This window comes from Agelaius phoeniceus, chromosome 2, assembly GCF_051311805.1.
Source record: "Agelaius phoeniceus isolate bAgePho1 chromosome 2, bAgePho1.hap1, whole genome shotgun sequence".
NCBI lineage: Eukaryota > Metazoa > Chordata > Aves > Passeriformes > Icteridae > Agelaius > Agelaius phoeniceus.
The window spans coordinates 113,099,895-113,119,575 of NC_135266.1; the positions used below are offsets into that span (position 1 = coordinate 113,099,895).

At 42.8% G+C, this 19,681-nt stretch overlaps 1 protein-coding gene across 2 annotated transcripts in view; it reads right to left on the minus strand.

The window, feature by feature from the left end:
* The window catches only part of PTGFRN (prostaglandin F2 receptor inhibitor), a 67,463-nt gene that overhangs the window by 32,720 nt on the left and 15,062 nt on the right, over window positions 1-19,681 (minus strand). Inside the window, exons 2-4 of one of the 2 annotated variants that reach the window (XM_054628210.2) lie at window positions 5,812-6,177; window positions 4,546-4,965; window positions 31-414 (exon numbers count right to left, since the gene is read on the minus strand). In XM_054628210.2, coding sequence (XP_054484185.2) covers window positions 31-414; window positions 4,546-4,965; window positions 5,812-6,177 — 1,170 coding nt within the window. Of the gene's footprint in view, window positions 1-30; window positions 415-4,545; window positions 4,966-5,811; window positions 6,178-19,681 lie in introns of those variants that run through there. The other variant, XM_077174556.1, reaches the window with a different exon arrangement.

A 19,681-nucleotide genomic window follows, 5' to 3' on the forward strand; every position in this document is an offset into this window, starting at 1 on the left:
CCCATGAAGTCTGACAGCACAATCACTCACCCAGCGCTGTCACCACCACACTGACTGGTGCAGAGGTCCTCTCCACCACCTTATGCCAGCTCCCATTGTGCAGGGGCACCCAGATAGCAGCTTCACAGAAGTAGTAGCCAGAGTCCTCCACATCCACGTCACGCACCAAGAGGCGATAGGAGTTCCTGTCCACATGGCTGAGGCTGATGAGAGTTGAATCACTGACAACAGAATCGTGGTCCATGCTCAGCAACAGCTGAGCATCTGACAAGGTGTCATCAGGTGATGCAGAAAAATACCACATCACCTCTGCTTGGAAAATACCACTTCTATCTGTTGTGATGTTGCATGTAAGATCCAGGGAGTCTCTTTCGGTCACAGACACATTGCTGGTTGAGATGACCACATCTAGAGCTTGGAAAGAGAGACACAAAAATTCAAACAAAAAGTATTTTTTTTTATTTGTTACTTTTAATAAACATAGTTCACTCTCACATTCTATAACAGGAGCTTCTGAAGAGGCTCAGTAGCCCAACCTTCATATGCCTATTGGATATTGAGCCGAGTGATCTATTACAAGGGCAATACACATTATCAGTCAAGCAAGGGATGTGAGATGAGGGCAGAGGGGAGAAAGGGAGGGAGAACAGCATTTTTATAACCCAACAGCAACTGGTCCATGAAGGCTTTGTCTCATCCACAGACTGCACATCACCTTTCCACAGCAGGAAAATGTGTACAGAATTTTTCAGTCTCACAGGAGGGTCAAAATGTTTTGGGACTATGCCTCAGAAGACCAAGCATCTACAGAAATCACTAGGAACTACATTGGAACTCAACATGGCTTCTGCTGACATTTCTGAGCTCCTCAAACAGGGCAGATTTAGATGAGAAGCAGCCATGGCCACATACTGGAGTCCTGACTGACCTCAGGTGTGCTGCAAAAACATGAAATGGAGGCAAACAGAAGGCAGCAGTAACTCCAACACACATTGGGGACTTCAAAGCAACACCAACAGCCACTCCAAACACACTCAGCAACCACTGGCCTGTGAGTACTTCTAATATACATATCACATATGGTCACGGCCAGCATTCAAATAGGACTAGATACAGAATATTAAAAAGAAAACCATGGAAGCACAGTGTCAAGACCAGGCTACCACGTGTCTTCACTTGCTCATTCACTCATTCTACACTGCCTGAAGATTAGATCTGGGTCTCAATGCAGCACCATTCCCACAGTGTGTAATGCAGCTGCTCCCAAAGTCTCCACTGAGGCCAGTGGACAGGGCTGCTACAGCAGTGGCTCTTCTCAGCACAAGCAAGAATAGAAATACCTGCTTTAAACCAGCAGCTGTGTCTCTGCTGAGATTAGTGACTTCTATGTAAAACCATGTTCTACTATATAATAGTTCCCCATCTGCATAAACTTCCTTGGACTATCATCTGGAATGAGACAACACATGAAGGCTAGAGCCAAACTGAGTAGTCAGAACTATTGCCAATGAAACCAAGCAAGGCTCATTCTCACCCCTCACCACCTGATAACACAGAGCAGTCAAACTGGGCAGAGGGTAGCAAGCCCCACCTGAGTGCTGAAATCAAGTCCAGATGAATCTCTCACTGGGACTTGCCTCACTGTCTTATTATGGGATTAAAATCAGTAGGAAAACCTAGCTAATTTAACAGACTAATATCAGAATACAAACTAAGACTCATCTGCAAGGTTAAGAGCAGCAATTCTCCAAGCAACATTTCTGTCTTCATGAAAGTGATGGGCATTCACAATCTGGCAATATATGCACCTAGAGGGACTTGGAGAAAGTTTACCCATAGGCATATAACCATTTACATCTCAAGTTCTTTTAGCATGCAAGTGCAGAGATTTCAGATGTCAGCACAAGATGCTCTTCAAGTCCTTCTACAGGATGTGTATTCTGCATTTTGCTGGAGAATAACCTATCCCCTTTAGCATAACTTTAAAAAGCCTTCATGCCCCTGACAAAGTGCCAGTGCTGCTAATGACTGAGTTTAAAATGAAGGCAAAAAAACCCAAAGAAAAACAAACAAAATCCCCCACAAGAAACAAACCACACACCCAAACCACATCAAAAAACTGTACCACTGCTGGTCTTGGCCAGCCACATGCTGTTTTCAGCCACTGATTAAACCCCACCTACTTAAACCAAACACTGCAAAAGTGTGACAAAATCGACAATTACAGCTCTTAATTAGGCAAGTCCTGTGTCAGCAGAGAGCACCTCCAAGCTTAGGGGTGCAACAGACACCCTCAAAAAGAGGGTGCAGGTTGATCCAGTAAAATTTCACAGGCTAAGTACCACTAAAGACACTAAAACTACATCCAGATGAGCCAATCAAAAAAACACAGACTTTTGAGTTCTCCCTATAGTGATTAAAGGATTACAAAAATAAAAAGGTACCCTTCCTGTCTGAACAGTTCTAAAATACTGTGATAATCTCATATTTCTGAGGGACCATCACTGCCTGTTTTTCCACCTATTGAGTGATAAGGTGTATCACCCCCGCTCTCCCTCCTCCAACCAGCAGTGAGAATGCTGATGCAGTCAAGTGCTTAGTGCATCTAGTCCTGAAATCTCTATGGGCAGGGATATCTGGATATGCTCAGCACAGCTCTGCATGTATTTTTGTCTCCTTAGCCAAGCATGCAATGATATGTTTAACAGAACCATTACTGTCCTAGACCCCTGCCAACAGAGCAATCAGACCAGTGATAAAAAATCATTGGGTAATTTGCCCTGTTAAATTATCACTGCCTTCCTCTTTTCTCTTGATCTTTCCACACTATTTTAATAAACAGCATACAGAAGAGCTCCACATCTATCACTGAATCACAAGCCATTTTCACAGGGGAAGTGCAGCTGTTTAGTGCTATGGAACCCTGTGTTAATAACAGAGCAGAGGGAAGGCTTTGGGGGACCAGGTGTTAAATATAATGTTTATTTAAGAAATATTAAAAAAAATATAAAAAACCATGAGCCCTCTGAAGTGAATGAAGGATGAGATAAAATCTGCATCTAGGCTTCTAAGAGGTTCCAGGATATCATTCCATGCCCTTTTCTCCAAAATAAAGCTAGAAAAATTATGTCACAGATTTAACAGGCGTGAAAAATGTATGTATTTTATGATTGGCTTTTCGCAAATATTAAAATGAATGTTATATGTGTTGTGCTAGAAAGTAATGCTGTATTAATTCTCTTAAGTATTGTGTTAAATATAGTTTTAGCTTATAAAAAATGTTAAAATAGAAACCATGCTATGTAGGAGACTTTTTTTAAAGAAAGGACTCGCAGCAAGATAGCAGCCACAGGACACCCCAATCTTTCAGAGAAAGAGAATTTATTTCCCTCTTATCAGGAGAAACGAACTTCTTCCACCTCGAAGGCGCTGTTAGGATTCGGAGGAAGAAGCTGACCCTGACCAGACAGAATCCTGTGTTTGAATGGAATTTATGCATCATGTATGAGGTGTATGAATATGCAACAGGCTATTGTTTTTAAGGGTTAATTCTTTGTTTATGCGTGTGTCCCTTTCATGGCTCGTGCTGCCCAGAAAAAGGTACCCGGACGTCCGTAACTCTTTGTATTTATTATCTCATACTGTCCTAATTCAATTTGTCCAAATTGTTATTACTCTAATTGTATTACTATTTTTAATAACCATTTTATTACTATTAAACTTTTAAAATTTTAAAAACAAGTGACTGGCGTTTTTCACAACAGGCCAGCTATCCAAACAGCACTCCAGATTCTGCTGGAATGCACCCTCACTTCGTTCAGTGACCCCAAAGCACCAGAGCCTGGTGTAAGAGCCTAAATGAGAGATGCGGGACTCCAGGCAGCTCTCCAAAATGCAGTTTATTCCATCCAAGAGGTTACAGCAGTCCAGGGTGGTGGGTGACAGAGCCTGTGCCTAAGCTGTCAGCTCCAGCTGCAGGCAGGCCTGGAGACCCTTTGGTTTAGGTTACAATGGATTATATACTTTTCTTTGCTGAGCATCTTAATACAGTAGAACCAATCTATAGCTTAACTATTATCTATAGCCTATCATAACTACTATAATTACCATATTCATGTTACTATTCTCCAATCACTAAAAGTTAGTACATTACAGTTTAAGCTAGAAGATGTTTTTCAGTTTTCTTGCAGTGGAAAATTCTGAGACCTTTTTTCTACTTGCAACTTTGCTGACTTGTTTGCCTGTGCTATCTTTCTGCTTGGTAAAAACATTATCTTGTTTGAGGTGGGTTTATCCTTTGCTCTAAGTCATAAAAACCCCTTCTAACTAACACACCCTTTGCCTCCTTGGTTAGCCAGTCAGACTGGCTCAGCAATTCTTTTCTTCTGTATCAAAACTTGCTTCCATCTCTATTCCTTCATCAGACTCTACATTTAAAAATCTTTCTGCTAAGCATACGTATCTGTGAGACTTTCTTGTCAAGCTTTCATCCTTCCCAACAGCCTGGACACAGCACCGTGACCGCAGCCCACCAGGAGCACTCACCGGTCCTCTGGATGGACACAGTGGCGATCTCCACGCTCTTCTCCTGGATCTTCTGCCACGAGCCGTCCGCCCCTCTCACCCACTCGCTCACGAGGCAGCGGTAGGCCCCGCCGTCCGCGGAGGAGGCCTGGGACACGGAGAGCCGGTACGTGTCGTTGGCTCCCGTGTCCAGGCGGATGTCCCCGCTGCGGTAGCGCTCCTCGTAGCCGGGGCCCGGCTGGAACTTGCCCTCGTGAGTCAAAGACAGGACGTCCCGCCAAGAGGAGCCGCTCCTGACCTGCCAGGTGACGTGCAGGTGAGTGTGCTCCGGGGAGGTGGTGGTGGCTGAGCAGCGCAGCTTGAAGGAGTCACCCTCAGACAGCCGGAGAGATGTCGAGGAACGAGCTTTGGAACCGCTCACGGACAAGCCGTCGGAAATCACTATTAGGGGGAAAAAAAAACCCCAAACGATACAAGCATCACAAAACAATCAAGTAGAGAACACCCACGGTGAGCTGTTCAGATGTGAGGCAATAAAACCACCACAGAGCAACACCTTGCCAATCATTCCTTCTCCCACACATAAATATATTCCAGGAAGAAGGAAATTCAGCTGAAAAAGCACTAAAGGAAGTGCTCTGCTTTAAACAAGACAAGACAAGAATTCATTTATCCTTCCACTCACTTTAGTTTCTCATCCAAACATCATCTTTTTGACTATTCCCATACAAAACTAATCTTGATATTCATGTGAATAAAAAATAAGATATGGGAAAAGAAACAGTGTCCAAATTTAATACTGAAAAATGCTAAGTGATAGAGCAAAGCTAGGACAAGACTGTAGTATCAACATGCTATAAAAGAGAAAAGGAAGATTACCTCCATACAGAGAGATCCCTAAATGACACTAAAACTGAGAGAGAAGGCAGCCTGTGGTTTTTACCTGAATGTAGCTTCTCTACCAAGAGGATTAGGGACATGAAATATTTGCAGACATCTTCAGAAAACCCACCACTTAGTGTTTTATTTACATATTTACTAGACAGAAAAAAAAAGTGGTGTTTATAGTAAACAGCCTCTCTTCACTTCTTCACCTCACTTGCCTTTGCTATCATATTTCCCAATTTTAAATTCTGGCTTTAGGAGAATTACAGAGCAATAAGAAGAAGAAGAAAAGAAACGAAAAATCACAATGATCATAAACAACAGAAAATCAACATTCTTAAGGGTACATCTATAATCAATATCAAAAACAAATTTAAAGCACACCTCACTCTTCAGAAATACCTTTCACTTGGACCTCTGCATCATAATTTCCCTGAACGGTGGCATCAGTGCTGGGCGTGGAACATTTGTATCTCCCTTGGTCAGCTGGCTGGATGTTCCTAATCACAAGTTCCACAGCATCGTTGCTGCTCCGTCTCAGTTTGATATCCCCGCGGCCCACGCGTTTTTGGTACTCCTCAGAGGTGAAGGTAGAATCCCAGGTACTCACTATCCGCACGAAGTCAGTGTCCCGGGAGAACTCCCAGTCAAAGTTCTGCTCGCTGGGGCCGTCATAGTCGCTAACGCTGCACGGGATCGCCACCTCCGTGCCCACCACTCGAATGAGGGGACCTTTGGGCACTCTCACAATGCGCCCTCTGCAGAAAGCTGGCCAGGAGAATGGAGAATAGGGCACAGTTAAGGGTAGGCTTCAACCAGGAAAACACCAAAAATTAAACATGCCAAGGTTGGGCATCCCACTCTGCAGAAAGCAAGAGCTAGTAAGAGCAATATTCCCATTAACATTTCAACTCACTGAAGAAGGAGCCTCTAAACACACCATTTTTAGTGTGGGCAATTTTTTTTTTGCTGCTTATCTAATACCACATGAGGCAACAAAATACTAACTGAGAGAAAACTGTAAAGAGAAAAAAAAAAAGAGAATTAGCCATAGATCCAATCGATAACAGTTTCTCTGTTTCTCTACAAGGCAAGTGGTACATAAGATGTCTATACAACACTAATAAGTGGTTTTCATTACTACAATGAGGGCATAATCTAATCAGGAATTTTTATAAGACTTCTGCTGATACCACTAGAGAGTCTGAAGTAGGAAATTAATTCTCCCCTAGATTGAGGGCTATGAGAATTTTAAGGTGACGTTCTCCCAAAATGAGTATAGTCACAGCTGCCCTAAAGGGTCATGGCTTCTCAAACACAGGTGAGATTCCTTGCCCTCCAAATTGATTCAAAAGGAAGAACTGATTATAACGGACACAGTTTGCTTGAGTGGATTTCTGCAACCACAAGTTTGCTCTCTGGTGAAGGCCCAGAAGCTGGGAGCATGAGCAGAGCAGGCTGCCTCCAAAGCAGAGGAACACACAGTGCCCAGACTGTGTTTTCTGGGACCGTCTCACCAGAAGGAAAGGACAACAGCAGTTTTCTGCAGAAGCTGGCAAAGCAGAATTTTATGCTCCAGGCAGAAGTGTGAACCACTTAAACAAGCCAGAGGACCTGGCAGAGACACAGCAAGAGACTCTTCTGGTTGATTTGGCTCTGTAGTCCGGAGAATAACCCCAGCAGCTGCACATGGATTTTGGCAGGTCCTTACTTCTCCAAAGAGCAAACTGCTTTGATTCATAGTTCCAACCAGAGAAATCTCTTAAAAGATGAGTACTACTAAACTCAGCCTCCAAACACAAACAGCTTACTGCATCCCACCACATCCATATCCATAGCAAAATATTTTAACAGCCAGGTAGAACAGAAGCCAGAACACTGAAAGACAGCTCTTGATACAACCAAGAAGACATCTAACAACAACAAAAGAAATTGGACCAAAAAATTGCTCTGAGATACTGCAGAGGAAAAGACAAATTTAAACAAACAACCCCCTAACACACAGAGTACAGCATTCCACATCTGCTACAATTCACCAAGTCCATGGGGAAAGCCACCAGCTAGTGACACGAACACCAATATATTTGCTGAGCCTTTCCCTCCTATCACTCTGCACATCTTCTTGCTGTAGATTAGGACTCCACTTGCTGGCTTAGGCTCATCATGCCAATGGGTGTCCAAGTGTGGGCAAAAGAGTCTTGTGAACAGAAACCCCCACTGGGGAACCTGCTATAAAGCACAGCTTGCCCACTCCAGAGCAGTGTGGAGAAGGATGTGTTAAAGAGTAACATTTCTGTGGGCGTTTAAAAACTACACAAGCAGCTGTACACACTTAGCATGACTGCAAGAGAAAAAGTGTGATTTTATTTGCAGTTATAGTTCAGCAAACAGTTGAACCAAAGACTAAAACTGCCCCGTTCAGAACTCTAACCATGCTCTTTGCTTTGCAGGCTGTTCACGTGTACCGGCTCAGTCATAATAGTCCAATTTCCTCACTGCCATGACCTTCTGTATTCAACATTAGTACTTCATTAAACTTATTTGTAATGCAGACTGGGGTTAATCTCCTACCCCTTCTATCCCTCCCAGAAGACTGTTTTTATATACCTGATCAAGTGATTGACTAGTCCTAATAAGGAAGCTGGACTTTGCTGCACCATTCACATGTGCATTGGAGAGGAAAACCTCCACTGACAATGTACTGTTCCACAGACAGATGTCTTCAAGGACACATCTCCTAACCCAAGCACCATGCTAAAATCCTAAAATCATCCACAGAGAAAAACAATCAACAAAAAATAAAGCAAGCTACAGGGCTCTGATATACTTCCTCACAAAGTCTTAAGTTGCATTCAATCCTTCAACTTATCCTCTTACAGAAAGCAGTAACAGCAGCAGGTAAGCTTTAAAGCCTGACAGCCAAACCAGCTTCCAGCAAACCACTGTGAGAAGTCAGCTCAGGATCCCGACTGAGGGCACTCTTCAAGCACTGACATCTCTCTAGAAAGTACTCTCTGGTGACACTAAAACAAGCAGACAACACTGTTCTGCATGTGTCTTCAGCTGCAGACCCACATACCCTGCACTGCACTAATCCAATCTAGAGGTGACAAAGGCATGACTAATGTGGCAAGGGCTGCGCATTTGTGTTTGAGATTAGCACCGACAGCTCAGTTTCTCTTCTTCCAAGGTCACTAAAGACCCTTTGACACTAAATGAAGGTAGGGGGTGATTAGCACCTTCCTACGAAAAGGCAAACCAAAGTGAAAGACAGGAGCACAGGGAGTCCTCACCAGATCTCTAAAGCCACGACTATCCCCCTCCCCACAGCACAGTCTCACAAGCAATTCCTGCTTAACCCAGGGCTGGAAGGAAGGCAGTGGAACAGACTGCAGGAGAGAAGAGGAATGAGGTGTAACAGAATTTTATACTTTCCAAACAATAGTATTTATTATTGCCAAGATAAATCAGGATTCTGGTAAGGCAGGAGCAGAGGCAACATCACCAAGATTGAGAACTTCCTGCAGAGCAGCTGCTCTGCCCTTCCCACAGTGAGGAGGAGTGTGCACAGGACAGGCACTCCAAGGGTAAGCTGCATTTCTAAGTGACCCAGCAGGCTGTGAATTCAAGGTTCTGCCTTTGGTCCTGCAGCAAGGCTATGCCTAGAGACTAAACAAGCTGTCCTTTGCCGTGCATTAGGGATTAACATTTCATGTAACTGTGGCAGAAGTAGCTACAAACACTGATCTTGGCAAAAGGTGAGCTCCATATTACTCTGGCAGATAAGTGAGGAGCTTTTGCAAATATTTTATTCTTACAGAGTCTTGTGTTAATTACATACACCCCCTCACCTTCCCAGAGCAATCATGATACAAGAGCTCAAAACTACGTAAATTTGTTGGAAACATTTATTTTTCATGACACCAAATATATTTCACTGTTAATATAAAGTGACAGGTTCTTGATGAATTCATCTGAATCCCATTTAACTATAGAAACAGATGGAGGAAGACAAAACAATGTATACGCTAGTGACAGAAAACAACAGAACGTTGACAAATCTGTATTTCTCAGTATCACTGATCCCACCAAAGATGTGAATTTAGTGAGAACTCAGTAATTGGATCTGAGTTGGTGTTGGACATTAAATTTTCTAAAGCCCAAGGTTAACTATTAAATACAAAATTTTATTTTTATTGAGTTACCTGTCCACCAGACAAAATTGCAAAGAACTGTTTTCCAAAACAAAAGGTAATGGAGCCCCTGCAAGGAGGACAGCACACAAACACAAGGCATGGGACATATTCCTTGGGTTTGTGAAACAGGTGACAGCACTACCAGGCAACACTGGTCCTTTTGCAGGGCTGGGCCAGAAATACGCAAATGTAAGACAACCACAGAGCCCTCGTGGGTATTTGTCAAGCACTTGATTAGAGGATTCTCCCACAGGAATGCATTAAATACTTCACCAGAAACATGGACAAAGTGTGGCTCAAGGTAGAATAATAATACAGAGGGGTCTACCATATTAGTAAGACAGGGGCAAGACAGTTCAGACATAGCCAAGGCAGCTTTGAGATAGTATTTTTTCCCTAGCAATGGTTTATAAATTTGACCCACCACTCAGATGCACCATCACCCTGTTGGCATTAAATGAAATCCTTCCAAAAGGAGAACAAGAAAAGCAGATGATTGAATAGATGGGTTGTGAAGTTAATCCAAGTATAAATAGTAACCTGTCATTTTTAGGATAACCGAGAAAACAAGGCAGCAAAATTGTGCAGGACCTACAGAACAGGTAGATGTTTAAACTCTCAACAAGCTACAAAACTCAAGGAAAGGGCTGGTTAAGGATTTCCCCTTGCATTGGGGACATTTGGAAAGTCTTCTAGGAGCTTCATTTTCATATACATTTTGCATCTACGTATCACTTACGAAAGGGCAAGATGAAAAGTAATCTGTGGAGCCATCCACAAGGCTGAGAACGTATTATTGTTGCAAAGAGCACACTTGTGCTTCAGCACTCTCTTTCACAAGGTGCTTCCTCCAGCCTGCACTAGACAGCTCTCTCTAATAAGAAAACATGTTCTCGTAGCAGCCTGGAGAAGGAGGTCGCCTCCACATCCGCCAGCTGAAGGAAAATACAATCTGACATGCAGTAGGAAGCCAATTAAAGTCAAAAAAGTAAGAGCTAACGAATGAGTAAATTGGCTCAGACTAAGCACTCGAGCCTCTGCATCAGAAAGACTTGGAACACACAGTCCAGCTCCTCAACCAAGGCAGTCACAGGAGACACAGCGACAACTTTGCTGACGCCTTTCATCTCAAAAGAGCTTTCCGAACAAAAGGTTGTTTCATTTGCCAACTGAACATTACCATGTCTGGGAAGGAAATACCCAGCAGCCCTTTCAAATTCACAACAGTTTATGACAGGGAAAAAAATACTGCAGCCAACTTTGCAAATGGTGGTAACGATCCTCCCTCCCTGAACTCCTCCATCTATTTCCAGTCGAAGCAACACTTGCTGCAGCACTGGGGGAGTGAGTGAACTGAGCAGGGGCAGCCCCTCTTGTGCCACACTGGAGTGTGAGCAATGGAGCTCCTACCATTAAAGCTATTTCTAGCAAAATCCCAAACCTCTCACTTCTGTACTCAACTGCTTAACTACAGCATTCGGGATGTGTAAAGCCATTTTCCAAACTGAAGAAAAAAAGTTATTTTTGCTAATTTTTTTTTTTTAGCCCACCAGAGTCACGTCCACTCAAATACTCTTCCTACATTTTCAAAAAAGAAATTATCAGGCTCCTGATGGAAAGCATTCAGCAACTTTCCCTAGCGAGCAGGCAGGTGAAGGGACAGGCAGCATGCCACACATTCACAGCCTCTCCTCTTGGGAAGGAGAGCCAAAGCATATCAACACAGGAGATGATAATCCTTATCTCCAATCTGCCCCTCTTCCCCTTGCCTATCCTCCCAGCTTCAATTACAATCAGGCAGCTACACATCAAGAATGTCATCAGTGACTACCCGGGAGAGAAAGAACAAGTTATACCAAACACGCATACAATGCCTGAAAATCTTTCAAAAATTTCAATAATCGTTACAGCAATTATTTTTTTTTTAGTATATAATTAACATGATTTTCCTAGAAGAGGCACATTTAAACAAACATTTTACTGTGGTATTTCCTCCACTTTTTAAATGCAGTCAATTAAATTTTCTACGCTACACTGTGTAGTCTGAGAGGAAAAATCAGAGATTAAGCAGAAAAGGAAAGTTCTTGAAGAACCAGAAAGGCAGCTATCAAAATTTCCATATTAGTTTCAAAAAGAGAAGGAAAAAAACAAAACTAAGTAAGTGAGATCCCTTACCATTCCTGCTTAACACATGACATTATCATACCCTTTTTTCCAGTGCAGACGCACACACAGGAGGGATTGGGATGTATGCTAAATTATGTGGTAGGCTATTCCTATTCTTTCCAAATTACCAAATTCAGATTGCCTTAACCAGCAGAAGCAACCCAGACTTTACAACTGGCCAGCCTTCACAGGGAAGAAACAAGGGGCTCCTTTAAAAAAAAAAACAAATTTGGTTCTTTATGTCAAAGCTGTAATCACCACAGTAGCCTGGGATCATTGGAGGCACACAGAGCTCCCTCCAAACCTTGCAAGAAAACAGTCATGTTACACCTCTCTGACTGTAGAACTGCCTTACCTAAAAAAAGTCTGATGGATTTTTATGGCTTGAAAGATCTGCAGCCTATCATCTGAAGATATCAGAGAAGAGCAAATGAAAGAGTCCGTGAGAGAGACATTTACATTGTTCTTTCCCAGGCGGCTAGGATTCTTTTTTTAGATAATGTAGAGCTCTTATCAAAAGGAATTAGCCTGGGTGTAATTGCTTAAAACCCATTATCTCTATCAGGATGAAGAAACGCATACTGCATCTTAAGTGGAGCCTCAGAAATGCTATCAAACTGCAAGGCTGCTGGATTGCTGTTATCTCCATACCATCTGAGATCTCAGAAAAACCACATCTCCAGCACAGGGTGAAAAAGCAAGTACCTTCCCAGCTGAACTCCATGTACACCATGTGGACTAACGTGAAAGCACAAGTGTTAATTTTGCAGCACAGGAACAACCTGCTTTCTTCACCACTCATCCATCCCCTCACCCACTGCCACCCCAAGCCATGGGATTACAAAAGCACCTGAAAAAACCATGAGGCTTTCACTAGGGCACAGTTCTCAGTTATCACAGAAACACAGAATGGTTTGCATTGGAATGGACTTTTAAAGATCATCTAGTTCCAACACCCTGCCATGGGCAGGGATGTGTTACACTAGACCAAGGTGCTGCAAGTTTCAGCCAACCTGACCTTGAACACTTCAAATAATGGGGCATCCACAGCTTTTCTGGGCAACCTGCTCCAGTGTCTTTCCACCCTCATCATAAAGAATTTCTTCTTAATATCCAACAAAAACCCGCCCTCTTTCAGTTTAAAGCCATTATCCCTTGTCCTGTCACTACATGCCTTGGCCAAATGTCTCTCTCCATCCTTTTTATAAGCCCCTTGAAGTACTGAAAGGCCGTAATATGATCTCCCTGGAGTCTTCTCTTCTCCAGACTTAACATCAGCCTTTCTCCATAGGAAAGAAGTTCAGCCCTGAGAGCAGTCAGAAGATCTTACTGTCCAAAAAAACAGGGACGGTAAGAGAACAACACTTCACCATATGAAACACACTGTGTCATTGCACATAGTCAGCAGTTCATCTGCTCGCTGCCCAAAAAGATTCACTTTGGAAAAACATCACTGAACCATCTCACAAAAATGAAAGCCACCTTCTGTCTCACAAAAATGAAAGCCACCTTCTGTCTCTCTCCCAAGGCAGCTGCAACAGGCAGCATTGTCTCTCCTGCCATCTCAGACTTTTGGGAATGAAGCACTGGTCACCTGTACCAGTTCCTCTCCTCTGAAGACAAGCAGACTAGCATCTTTCACTCCAGCACATCACCCATCTCAATCCTGGGCCAAAACAAGCTACAGGAATTTGCTGCAAGTGTTTCTGTGGATTACCCATGCTACAGTACAAGGAGAAGAGACCAGTAAACTGCAGTGGAAACTGTAAGGCAGAAACCAGGTGCATGTGCAGGTAGAGTTTAAAACACTATCACTGGCTGCAGACAGCACAGATCCCTCTGTATGCCACTAATTCCTGGCCATGGGGAGAGGTTTGCTACTGGAAGGTAGACCAAGGCATATGGCAGGCAGAAGAGAAAGCAGAAGCCATACAAACCTTTCCCAAGTGTGCAAAACAGGAGGCTACCTTGTAAAACAGAGCAGCTCTTGGCAGGCAGAGAACTGTGGTACCATTGGTCCAAAAAAAAAAAAAAAACCAAAAAACGCAAGAAAAACCCTAAAAAACCAAAAAAGCCCCAAAAACCCACCACCAAACCATCTAGCAGGCAAAGATAACACTAAAGATCATGTTTTAGCTTCCCTGGATGTCAAACAACTTCATCACAAATAATCTCTATTCCCTTTCCCTACCACTGACTGACAGTTAAAGATAAAAAGCTGTATCTAAGAACTACTTCTGACAACTCTCTAAAATGCATCTGGGAGTGAAAAAGAAAGGGGATAGGAAAAAAACCCCATGAAATGCCAGAATTAACATGCCACTTATTCCTGGGTCTCACCTGACAAACCTGTCCCTGCTAATGGCCTTCACTTACTGTCCTCCAAATTGTCTCCGTTTCTATCCTGCTCTGACAGAGCAGCCCATTTAGGTTACCTGGTGACATCTGACCCAAAAAGTCCAGGGATTCTGGAAGTGGTATTTAGACTGCCACACAAGACAGGTGATTTTCTGTTGTTCTTCCTCAGAAGCAATTTGTGTTGCAGAGGAAAAGTTCAATATGTTGCATTCTAAAGAAAACAGTTGACAAAGCAGTAAAGCCCACAAGTCAAGGCTTAAGAGCATAGTTGGAAACCAGGCTGCAAATATTTCCAGAAATGCTGTATCTTCACATTTCCTTTAGTGGGGAGGAAAGACACAGGTTAACAAATACCTACTACTAATGGCAACTTGAACAAGAGAAGTATTTTTAAAAAGTCCCCAAACTGGAATATACAGAATTAAAATCAGTGCTGCTCCGCAACATCATTAACTTGCACTTATCTCTTATCTTAAATCTTTCCCAAAGCAGTTGGAACTGAGCAGAGCAGTCCAAATCCATTTGTTCTATACTGCAATTTCCTCTGGGCAGAGACAAACTATTTTCTTTGCTCTGTGTGGAATGCAGCACACCACTAGGATTAAACAGAACTTTTGGGAGATTTAACTGGAGTAAACAATCGAAATAGATAATTTCTAAATCTGCATCTACATTAACTAAAAATCATACATTGAGTGAAAATCCAAGACAAAAAAAATCTAAATCCTAGAAAGATCACATTAAAACTCTATAAGCTACTATGTTTTTTACCAACATATCTTTCAACAGGACATAGCTCATAACAGAGCTGATAAAGCTGGAAAGCTAAGAAAAAGCATTTGTCAAAAGACTTTTTAAAAAGCTGCATGAATAGCAATATCCACGTGTTTCACAAGTCTCTAAAATATATATATTATATGAATTACAAAGGAAATCCTGAAACACTCCCTTCTCTCCTTAAAATAATTTCCATTATCATCACTCTCTTTTTCTCCTAAAGCAGAAAGCATTGATTTTTATTAGCATGAAGTAATCATTTGTTTTCCAAGTCATCTTTAATGCTAGGTAATATACAAAAAAAAAAAACCCTTTAAAAATGCTAACAAATACAAGAAACGCTGAAACCAATGGAAAGTCTCTTACTATTCATTAACAATTACACTAAAACCAAAAAAGCAAAGCAAGAAAAAGCACAAACAGATGTTTGGAGGTTTTTTGGTTTTTATTTTTTTTGGGGGGAGGGGGGGGCGGGTTCTTGAGTGATTGTTTTGCCTTGTTTTTAGATGTGAGCTTTTTATTTTGTGTTTGGGATGAAGGGGGGGGCAGGCTGCAGGAGGTTTTTGTTGTTGGTTTTTTATGTTCTTTACCTGGTTAAATTTCATGGCATTTGTCCACTGCAATTTAACCCAACACCCCACTCACACCAGACAAAGTCCTGTCTAAAGCCAAGTTAAATCCAAAGGGGATGTGGAAATGAAATTTAAAAAGTCAGATACTTTCATAATCCAGATATTACTTATCTTCACCTCCCCAAGAATTATTTAGGGGTTCACTTCAAATCTCCACACCAGGCACTCGTTTCCTAACACGCATTTCACTGGATGAACAAAGGCATCCTGGAGGCTTCAGCAAAAGCAGCAACAGAGGCCCATCACAGAAGTCAGCAGCCACACCACCAAATGACACAACACACACACACACACTTGGGCTCCCAGACTCTCCACCTGGGATGCTGAAGGGCAGCTTCACTCTGCCTGCATCTGCTGTTGTGAGAGATTATGGCACGCGGTGGCTGGGCAGCCAGGCTGCTGGAACGGCTGAGCAAGGCAGCATATGGCACTGGCCCACCTTGGCTCCACGCTTGACAACTGATTTGCAGCCACAGGAGCCAGTGGGGGGATGGAGCTCAGTGTTTTAGAGCAATCCTTTTTGCCTGTAATTTAATTTTCTAACGGTCTCATCTTCACCGTAAATAATCTCCAAGCAAGCAGCCACATTAAAAATGCCAACAGCAGATGCACGCAGAATGAGTGTTATGGCATGGAAATCAGTTCCTGTGCCTTGTAGGACTGTGGAGGTAAGTGCAGTAGCACAGCTTTTGCCAGGTCCTTTTGCAGCAGATCTTCTTGGACAGATTAACCAACTAGACCAAATTAAAAAGCTAGGAACAGATTACAGGCATTCCTGGTTTCAGGCTCAGTGCTCACTGCATCACAGTTTCTTTACATAAAGATGAATGCAAAGAGCCAGGCAAAGATGACATAAGCCAACAGAGAACAGTTACCTAACTTGTGCTCTAGCAGCTGGTGCCCCCAGAGGACTTCACCTGGGCCCCTACACAGCCACCGCATCCATACTGCTGCCTGGAACCTGGAAAACTGGAGGCCAGTGTTTTCCAAGCCCTTCTCTCAAAGCCTACAGATCCAATTAGCACCCAAAAGCCAATTTCAGGTCATGCAGAGCAACAGTGTTTAGTATGTTAATCTCTGTGGAGCCTGCATGGTGTTTTTCTCCTGGACAACAAGGAATTGCACGCATGCGTGCACACAGAGTATGATTTGAGAGACATCAGGGCTCTTCCTCCTTTAAGACAAGATTTACATAACTAATTCTGTAATTGAGAACAGGACTGGAAGGTATTTACACTGCTTGATGCTGCTGAGCTTTTATTATTTGCTATGGGAGAGACAGTAAGAGATTCTCTTGCCCCAGAAAAGATAGGTAGTCTCATCTGTAGCATTAAAAAAAAAAAAGGAGACACATGAAATTACCCATTTCAGGAAGAGATATTTTCCATTACAGAATCATTTCTCTCTTCCAAAGCAGAGGGTCAGTGGTTCAGTGGGAACAAGGGAAGAAAAGAGGTCTGGATAAGAAAAAAGATGAGAGGTCAGGGACATAAAACAACATCTAGAAGGCACACAGGGATTCCAGTCAAGGTCTCTGTGCAACCCCCACGCAGACTGTTAAATAAAATTACCCCCAGATGGGTCTGCAAAACAGCTGGCTTTGAAAACAGGCATGCCACAGCACTCTTCATTATTTGAAAGGGACAAATACCAACACAAGACACTTCTGGAAACACAGGAAAAAGCCTCACAAACAGCATTCAAATCAATATTGCTTGTTTCATTAAGACTCCTGAAAATTCAGAATAAAGTTTTAGGTTAGTAGATGGAACTCAAGATGGCCTCCTTATTTACTTCACTAATATTTAAACAGAAACAAAAAAATCTGCATTACAAAGAAAAATAAGACTACCACAACTATCTACTTTGGCACTAGCACAGTCTTAAAAAACAGAAAAGGCTGCAGAGGGCAGCTGGTGCTAAGTCCCCAAAAATCATACTGCGTCTTTGGGGGGTGGCAGTGTACCAAAAATCCAAGACACCTGAAGCACAGCAGATATGCTCCTGGAGTGACACTTCTGGGTCAGTTACATCCCAAGGAATACTCAGACTGCTTCCCAGGAAAAAGCAAAGTGCAGAAACGGGAACTCACCTCAGAAATTCAGTCCTCGACAACCAAAATGATAATGAAGGTGCAATCTGTGTGCTCATAAAAGATGCTTAAAGGACTGCTCACATTTGAACTTCAATCTTCCCTAAATCACAAGTGTGAGCTAAAGCCATAAACACATGTGTGGCCAGGATTTGAAATCCACCCACACTTCGCAGCATCACTTATGCCTGCTCAACAAATTTAACAGCCAAAACTTCCAAAAAAAGCATGCAAGACTCAAAAATTTCCTGGCATTCAGTGCCTCCAAGGGCTTGAAGGCAAATTAGCTGTGTAATTAGCTGTCTGTGGCCCTGAATCCTACCTCTAGAAAGCTGTTCTCACACGTGAAAGGAAACAGTATTGCATGTGGCTGCTGTTTAATTTCCTGGAAGATTAATTTTACTGGACAGAAGAAGAGGCTTTCTGGAACAGGCGGGCAGGTATGTGCATGTGGGCAACTCAAAAGAGATCCAGAAACCAGCAAAGCATTGAGCAAGCACCTGGTGAAATTCCACTCCAAATTACCCAATCCTGGAGAAAAACAAACATTTCTACTTGTGACTTATAGAGTAAGCAAAAAAAAAAAAAAAAAGAAAAGAAAAAAAAAAGAAAAGAAAAGAAAAGAAAAAAGAAGCACTCTGCTCTTGTGTGACCAAAGCTAGGTAGTTCTTGATATGAAGAGGTTCAATTATCAAAAATGCCTGAGCATTAATCTCCTGGGGAACCAAACCTCCTTTCTAAAGTTCCAGGCTCACAGTCCCAAGCCTTCCATCACCTGTGAAAACCCTGCCCTGAATTCAATGCAGGCACTTTGTTACCTCCAGTAGCAGAACAGCAAGGTTCATCAATTCAGCACCTGGCCAAAGAAGACCAGCAGTCATTTCATGTTCCCCATCACAAATTTAAAGTCTTTTCTCCCTTTAGATTATATGCCAGTAAGTTATCTCTGTTATCTGCTTTGATTAACTTGCAGCATTTGCTGCAGTATCTACTTTTGCCTCAACAATCAATCCTGAACAGCCTCCCTGGTACACACAGGAACAGGTAGCACTGCAGAATGTCACACACATTTAAGCTTCTGGGGAGAATTTGATGCCATTAGACATGAGAAAACCCACATGTAATAAAAGACTATCACAGCATAGCATCATTTGGAGCCTTAGCAAAGTCTGGGGTTCAGCCTTTAGCTACCACTTTCACTTAAGCATGCCCAAATATACATCTTAAAACGCTTCCTGTTATTTCTCTCCAAAGCAGATACTTTGCTGCTGTCATTGGCATGCTATGCATTGGACAGTCAAGTCAACACCAGAGGTGATGAAAGAGAAAGGTAACACAATAAGATTATCTAATAGGTGCCAACACCCAGAACATTTCAGAAACCAGCTTCAGAGGTAGCCAAATGCAACACCCATGAGCCAGCAAATATTTGGGGGAATTAGCCAAGGTTAAGCACATTAAGATGAGGTTGGATGGAGCTCTGAGCAACCTGGTTCAGTGGCAAGTGTTCCTCTCCATGGCAGGTGTCTTGATTTTGCATGGGACCAAAACCACAACAGCAGGGGGGTTGGAACTAGATAATCTGTAAGGTCCCTTCCAACCTAAACCATCCTATGGTTCTATGAGGATACCACCTCTAATTTAGGAAGCTTCCAAGCTACATATGATCATGAAATGGTACACTAGGATAGTAATGTCTTCACTCTACCCTAGGCTGCCACTCATGGCCACTGTCAGAGGCAAGACCTGAGGCTAAATAGGTCTTTGGTGTCAGCCTTCCCCTCTCTTCCACAGCCTCAGGAAGCAGGAGCTTGGAGGCACTGCCCTTTCATCACTGCTGCTCCTCAGTGGAACCCAGGCTGGTGACTAGGCTGGGCCCAGCAGTGAGAACAGAGACAAAAAAAGGAGTGAAAGAACACAGAATTTTCAAGTAACTCCAAAATCAGAAGTGAGGGAATCCTTTTGAGCATGAAACAAGAGTGAGAGGCGTGTAGAGAACCAACATGACATTAAAATAGCAGGAGGAGGAGAATACAATTTTTGAAAGACAC